This window comes from Benincasa hispida, chromosome 5 (assembly GCF_009727055.1).
Source record: "Benincasa hispida cultivar B227 chromosome 5, ASM972705v1, whole genome shotgun sequence".
Taxonomy (NCBI): Eukaryota; Viridiplantae; Streptophyta; class Magnoliopsida; order Cucurbitales; family Cucurbitaceae; genus Benincasa; species Benincasa hispida.
Window position 1 is genome coordinate 49103844 of NC_052353.1, and position 8264 is coordinate 49112107.

General features: G+C 29.8%; 1 protein-coding gene across 1 annotated transcript; it reads left to right on the plus strand.

The window, feature by feature from the left end:
- The first annotated feature begins 6721 nt into the window (after positions 1-6721).
- LOC120077157 (protein E6-like) lies at positions 6722-7986 on the plus strand. The gene has a single exon (XM_039031061.1). It carries the CDS (start codon positions 7006-7008, stop codon positions 7738-7740), a length of 735 nt encoding a protein of 244 aa, XP_038886989.1. The 5' UTR covers positions 6722-7005; the 3' UTR covers positions 7741-7986.
- The last annotated feature ends 278 nt before the right edge of the window (positions 7987-8264 follow it).

The following is an 8264-nucleotide window of genomic DNA, read 5'->3' on the forward strand; positions in this document are numbered from 1 at the left end:
GGGAGCTGGGAACACAGCTACAGAAGATGGAATGCACTCATTCCCCGAGGCAGATGTAAGTAGATTGAATTGCTCCTTAAGGGCTGATTCCGAGTGTTTGAACAATTGTGGCGCACACCTTCTTCTGGCCAAGAGCCGGTTTTAGTCATAGTTGGACTATGATTTATTGTTCATTAACAAAATGGTAATTTGGCCTAGCTGTACTTACGAGCAATTTGTGAAGGGTCATCGTACTGTTGATTGGTTATATTCAATAGACATAGAAATATATTTAGTAGTGTGAAGAGTGCAGCTGTCGTCTTTAGTGGAGTGTCTGATAATTAACGGATGGTGAGTAATGTAATTAAAGAGTTTAATTAATTATTCATGTACAGTTGGAGCTTCAAGCTACAGGTCATTGAGGTTCCTCGATAGTTCGATAGGATTTAGTTGTGAATCAATTTTTTTATTAATTTGAATTGTTAAATTAATAGGAGGGATTTAATTATATATGATATAATTAAGTTGTTTCAATTATATGTGATATAATTGTCATAATGTATTTCATACATTATAACTTAAATGGGAGGAAATGAATATTTGAATGAGATTCAAATATAATTTCTATTAAATTGGATTCATAGTTGTTAAATTTATATAAATATAGATTTATATTAAATGTCATATAAAAGAGAAAGAAATTATAGTTTATATTGTATATGATACAATATTAAAACTATAGGTATATGTTATATATATATATATATAATATGATAAGTTAGTTATCATATTTATATTTATATTATTATTATTTTTAATTAATAAGGAACAACTCCCTTCCAATTATTTCTCTCCACTCACGTAAGTTGGTGGTGGTTATTTTTAGTAAAGTAGAAAAGAAAAAAGTTTTTGCTTCTTCTTGTAAGTTGTTTGGTTAATCGAGATTGAGAAAGAAAAAAAAACTACAGAAGAGTTTGTGTGAAGAGAGTTTCTTTAATCCTTCCTCTCTACATTAAGTTTTCTCTCATAACCAAAATAATCAAAGCCCACCACTCTTGGGTTCTCACCTGAGAATACCAAGGTAACGTTCATGGTAGTGTTTGATTTTTTTTTTTTTTTTTTTCAGGTTAATCTTAAAGAATGTCTTCAAGGAGTTCGTAATCATTCGAGGAAAAATGTGAAGGAAGGTCTTCAAAGGTGAGATTTCTTGAAACCCTTTCTAAAACATGTTATAATTTATAATTAAATTTATATCTTGTTTATTGTTTACTGTAAACTTTGTATTCAATAAAAATGAAATTTGGTTGATCCATTTTTCGCAAAGTTCTCTCCCCTTTAGAGTACCTTTGAGTTATGTATCCAGTGTAATTGCTGATATTCCTTAAGAACAACTGCACTTCTAATTTTGCTCATGAGTTAATATAATCTCCATATTTTATTATTATTTTAGATTCTGTTTAACCACTTTTCGAATTAATCTCACCTTAATTAAATATACAGATTTTTCTACCTAATTTATATTTGAAATATCCATATAATATTAACTTTTATTTTGTCCATATATTTTATTAATATCTTTGAATGGTTTTTCATTACTTTATACGCATTCAATTTTATTCAATTTTTTAATTGTTTTTTCATAATTTTATACATATATTCTTAATAAATTAGCTGTATATTTTTCATATCCTTAATAAATTAGTTTTATATACTGTTTTTGCTATTATTTTAATGATTTGAAAAAAAGAAACATCACTTTGTAACATAGACTCCTCTTTGATGGTCGATGGGATGAGAACTCTCACTACCACATGTTCCATCAAATTCGTCATTTCAACCATTTGTGGAATTTATCCAAGGTAAAATTTTTTGAGTTAACTATATTTTGTTTGACTATATACAAGATATTTTGTGGTCGATGTCAGTTTTATTAGAGTCCCCCAATTTGATGAAACTACAAATATAGGGTTGAGTTATGTATGTACGTAAATGTTGATATTCCTCAAGAACAACTACCCTTCTAATTTTACTCACGTAGTTAACATAACCTCCATATTTTTTTAGATTATTTTTAACCACTTTTCGAATCAATCTCACCTTAATTAAATATCCAAAATTTTCTACCAAATTTATATTTTAAATATCCATATATTATTAAAATTTATTTTATCCATATATTTTATCAAATCTTTGAATGGTTTTTCATTATTTTATATGTATTCAATTTTATTCAAATCTTTAAAAAAAATTCATAAATTTATACGTACATTTTTAATAAATTAGTTGTATATTCTCTTATTTTTAATAAATTAGTTTTATATATTGTTTTTGCTATTATTTTAACTTGGAAAAAAGAAATATCACTTCGTAAATAAAATGACGATAACTTTTGTTACTCACACAAAGTGTTCATCGATTTAGGGTTTGTTGTAATTTATTTAACAAGCCACTGTTTTTGCTATGACTTTACAATAGATTAGACTCCTCTTTGATGGTCGATGGGATGAGAATTCTCACTACCATGATTTTCGAAATTTTGAGGCACATATTCCATCAAATTAATCGTTCCAACAATTTTTGGAATATATCCAAGGTAAACTTTTTCCTCCGATGAGTTAACTATATCTCGTTTGACAATGTACCGGATTGGCTTTGTTGATGATAAAGATATTTTGTGATTGATGTCAGTTTTATCAGAGTCCCCTCAAATTGATTTATGTGTAGTTGTTGACCATGTCTCATCGGTTACCCCAAACTTGAATAATGAGTTAGTAGACATTGATCATTCTTCCCACCTCTCGAGGGCAACACTAAAATCATTGATTTTCAAGATTTTGATTTCTTTCAATCTAATATTCCAATTAGAGTAGGTTTACTTTTTAAGCACAAGTTTGTATTGAAGAAAATAGTTTATTTGTTATACATGTGGATTAAACACTTTGTCAGAATGTATTGTTTAGTGTGTGATAGTTGTCTAGGTAGAGTATATTCGTTGTTTTCAAACGGTTTTGAAACTCTCACTTTTAAAATTTCTTGTGGGGATAGTTTTGACAATTGTTAATCATTATTTTCTAATTTTATAATCCATTTTACAAATTTTACAATTTTAAAAAGTTTTGCTATTTATCCAAATAAAAACTTAAATTTGGCTATTTATCTGGTCAGTTTCTAAATCCGACAATTGGGCTTCGGCCTTGGAAACCAAGCCCAAATCATAAGGCTCCGTTATTGGGGAAGTGGCTAATCCATTTCCATTTTGTCAGAGCAAGGCCCATATTATTCTACCAACAATTGGGCTTTCGTTTGAACCTTCCAAACCGTGGGCCATATTAACCGGCCCAACCCAATGGTTTCACCACATTAGAGGCCCAAAGCCCAAAGTGAGAGCTGTAATCTCTCTCCTAAACATTTTCTCTCTCCTAGTTCACCAAACTTTCGTTTATTTTCAAAGCTCAAAAGTAGAGATTTGAATTCAAATACAAATAGAGCTAAAAGTCAAAGAGTTTCTTCTATCCATCACTGAAAAGCCAACACAAACAGTTAGAAAAAGCAAAGCTGTCGTTGTTCCTATGATTGCGCCATGGATCCCTAAATCCATATTTTCTTCAACTTTACTTTAACAATTGTTCCATAACACTTCCCAAATCTTCCCCCTCTAATTCATCATATCATTATTCTTTTCCCCTCATCTTTTTACCCAAATTTGTAGAAATGGAAGGGTTTTGATTTACTATAGTTTGTTTGTTTTTTTCCTTTCTTCGTCAACGGAGTAAAAAATAGTAATTCAAACCTCCTAACTCGACCGAAGAAATGGTAGATATTGTTGGATTATGCTCATATTGGTATTAAACGTTTGAATATAGCTATTATGTTGCTAAAAAAATATTCCACTGAATTTTTTTAATACTATGATGGTATGAAAATTGTTTCAGATTAGTGGTGTGTTTGGTCTAACTTTTCAAGTGTTTAATTTTGAAAATAAGTCATTTAAAAAAAAATCAAAGTGTATTTTAAACTTTTTTTTTTCTCTAATTAGTCCAAATAGGTCCTAACTTTGTTCCTTGTTGTCATAGTAACGTGTTTAAAAATGATGTGGAGTAGAAGTATAGATTTTAGGGAAACACGTTTCGGCTCTAGTTTTTATTTGGTCCCTAGGTTTTAAAATATTACACATTTTGTTTTTAAGTTTTGAGTTTTGTTTCAATTTAGTTTCTTAAATTTCAAAATGTTATAATTTTACCTTCAAGATTTGAGTTTTATTTCAATTTGGTCTCTAGATTTCAAGATTTTACATTTTTAACCTTTTTTTTTTATTATTATTAAATACTCACTTTCAACCATTGACGTCAATTTCTATTAATTAATTAAAAATGATCATGAAGTGAAATTTTAAATTTAATTTTAAAAGTGATTAATTATAATTTATTGCAATGATTTTTAATATATTAACATAGATAACATTAAAGATGGAAGATGAATATTTAGTGAGTAATCAAAGTTAAAAGTATAAATCTTGAAATATAGGAATGAAATTGAAATAAAACTCAAATGTTAATAGTAAAATCGTAACATTTTGAAACATAGAGACTAAATTAAAACCAAACTTAAAATTTAAAGACTAAATGTATAATATTTTGAAATCTAAAGATTAAATAGAAACTAATCGAATTTCTCAATTGTTTAAATGTGAATGGAAGAAAAATGATTTTAGCATTGAAATTTTTCTCCAATTTAATGGGTTGATTGGATAATTTGAAAGGAGATAAAGGGTATTGTTGGTAATTTACTCAGTGCCTAAATCAACATCTTTAACTATCCATGAAAAAGCAAAAAGAGTGTTTACACTATAATTTTAATGACCACTAAAGGAAAAACAAAATGGCATCTTTTGACTATGGAAGATTCTTTATTTTCTCTTTTTCTTTTTCTTCTTTCTTCTTTTTATTTCTTAGTTTTATATACTAAATTTTATCGTCTTGGTAATTTATTTAGTAATGGGTTTGTTTGGTACTTAAAATGTGAAGTCCATAAAATTTAAGAAATTGGTTTGATATTTTCATTTAGTACAACAAAGAGTAATTAAAAAAAAAAATTTAAAAATTATATGCTAGTCGAGGGTGACCTTGCCAATCATGGTTGTCACGCACCATGATAGAAGAGTGCCCACGAGTGAAAATGGAGAACTATGGGCATTTGTCCCCAACTTGTCTTGAATGAAGTGAATTAATATAGTCCACTCAATGTTTGAATCTTCTACTATAATAGTCGAAATTCCAAATATTACAGGATAATTCAAATGGACAACGTTTTTAGGGTTAATAGTAAAGTGTGTAGTAACATTTTCTTAAGAATTGCAAACATAAAAAAATCTATTAGTGATGGACTTTATCATTCCTATAAGCGATATAATCTATCGTTGATAGATTTTGAAAGCTGGATCTAAATTTGACTATATCTGTAAATTCTTTTGCATTGTGTTATATCTGTTAATACTTTGAGTCTGATTACTATATCTGTAACCATTGACCCATTAATGCAACTCAGACTTAGCTAGAATGAAACCAACCACATTCTCTCTTCATTTATAACCCAAGTTGAAATAGTTAGTACAAGAAAAACAAATCACTATATCTACAAACTATAATAACCACTAATTATAATAACCAATTCAATACACTAAATAATCCATATATATTTAGAAAGTGGAATGTACGACAAAGAGGGAAGAGGAGCAAAAGGAGATAGAAAGAAGGTAAATATAAATTATTTTATTTTCATATATCACAAAAGTATTAAAAACAACAAAATATCATCTCGTCATAATAATAATCGAAAAATGCAATACCAGAGATCTTTTAAAACCATTTCTCAAAATTCATGGGACATAAAGACCAATAAATATAGTTTTCCTTAAAATATGTGTGTCAAATAGATTTTTTTTTTTTTTTTTTGTTAAATAGCAAAAATCCCCAAACTTTTAAATTTGCATTTAAAAGGTCTATGAATTTTCATTTTTATCTAGAAGTTCACTAAACTTAAAAATAGTTGATAAATCATTAAACTTTCAAATTCATACTTATTAGGTGAATGACATATTCAAAATTGTAAAAAGAAAAAAAGAAGAAGTAAATTAAACCGTCACATATTAAATATAAAATTGAATTGTATTCAAGACTCTAAAATTTTAATCAATGTCTAATGGATCTACTGTTTTTTCAAAAACAAAAAACATGTCAAAAACTTAGTTGACACAAAATAAAAATATCAATAATTTATTAGATGTATAATTAGAAGTCTAAGAACATATTAGTTTAAGATTATAAAACCAAATAAACACAAGGTTTAAATACTAATATGGTTATGTAATTTCACTTTGGTCACGGTATTTTTAAAATATTTATTTTGGTAATTTCACTTTCAATTTTAATTCATTTTAGCTATTATACTTCAAAATGTCAATTTTGTTCCATGTACTTCTAAAAGATGATCAATTTGATTCTTTCATTACATTTTTAACATACCAAAATAATCATTTTTATATTAAAAAAAAAATTACTAAAACAAAAATAAATTAAAAATATAAGGACCAAAATTAAATATTTTAAAATTTGAACGTCCAAAACGAATATTTTGAAAGAAAAAAAATGATTGATGTTTGTTGTTTTTAGCGGATATCATATTATTATTGGGTGTGGCTATGGTAGTGTTTGTTGTTTTAGGCGAAAAAATTAGGTGCGCCTATAATGGCGGACATTCAAGTGCATTGCACATGCAGCGTGCACTATATTTTCCATTACCATTATGTTTTCCTCTGCCCCACACTCTTTCTTCTTCTTCTTCTTCTTCTTCTTCTTCATCTTCTTCTTCTTCTTCTTCTTCTAATTCCCTCAATCCACGCATAATTCATCGCCTCCATAACACCCAACAAACCCAAATTCCCATATCAATCCCTTTTTCTTTTATATAAATTCATCCCATAACAAGCCTTCCATTTCCATACCTTTTTCCTCTCTCTCTCTCGCAGCCATGGCAGCAGCTTCCACTACTTTCAACCTTCTCTCCTTCTTCTTCTTCTTCATACTCCTCCTCTCTTCTGTCCAAATCGAAGCCAGAGTCAACAAATTCTTCAGTAAATTCATCAACACTGATCGCGAGGTTGTTCCTACTAAGCTTCCTCCCGCACCGGTCTCTGCTCCGCCGGAAATATCTCCATCTCTGGCACCGACGCCGGCTCCCGCGCCGTTTTTCGACGAATCGCAGAATGCTTACGGTCTATACGGCCGTGATGCCGACGCTGATGAAAATACTCGGACGATTACCGACGTGGAGGAGGAGATTCTCGCGGGAGACGGCGAGGACGAGGACGAGGACAATCATAAAGCTGCCTATCCGATGACGAATTCTCAGACGGGAAATTACGGAAACAATAACTACGAGAACAACAATGGGTTTAGAAATTCCGAGTACGAGAACCACAATGAGTACAGAAATTCTGAGTACGAGAGCGCTTTCGAGAACAATAACGCTAGAAATTACCAGTACCAGAGCAATTTTGAGGACGACGGCTACAGAAGGAGGCGACACGAACCGACACGGCAGCAAGGGATGAGCGACACCAGATTCATGGAGAATGGAAGGTATTTTCATGATATTAACTCGAAGAATGGAGAAGAAAATGGATCTTACGGAAACAATAAGTATCCGAAATATGAGTTCGATTCAATGGAGGAGTATGAAAGGAGTGAGGGATTGCTTCCATGAAGCAGAGAGGGGCAATTTAGGGTTTAACTTAAACTCGAACTCTTGAATTTATGGAGGTTTTTTGATGTTCTGTGTGTGTGACTTTGATGTTTATCTTTGAGTTGTGATTGTTTTTGCACAACTTGAATGAATGTTGTTCTTGGGCTTTTGATTTTGCTTATGGATGTTATTTTAATGTAGAAAAATGATAGGAAAAAAGATGGTTGTTTCCATTTTGGAACTAAATTCCAAAATGAGATTTATAGATTCAATGTTTAGGTATGTTTACAAAAATTCATATGAATGAAATTATGAAACTATTTTGAATTTACATTTAAGTTATAACTTAACTGTTCATAAGATTGAAATTAGGAGTGTAATATCGAAATCCAATCCCTTTTTTCCAATCCAATCGTAAATCAACTAGGGTTGTAAGATTTTTAAGCTCCACAACTCAATTTTAGAAGGAAAAAACAAGATTCCCTGACCTGCTTCAAACCTAAAATGAACTTGGTCGAGTCGGATTGGTTTTTTCTTTTATCTAT

Coding starts and splice junctions, on each gene's coding strand:
- LOC120077157 (XM_039031061.1), top strand. CDS start 7,006: ATGGCAGCAGCTTCCACTACTTTCAACCTTCTCTCCTTCTTCTTCTTC.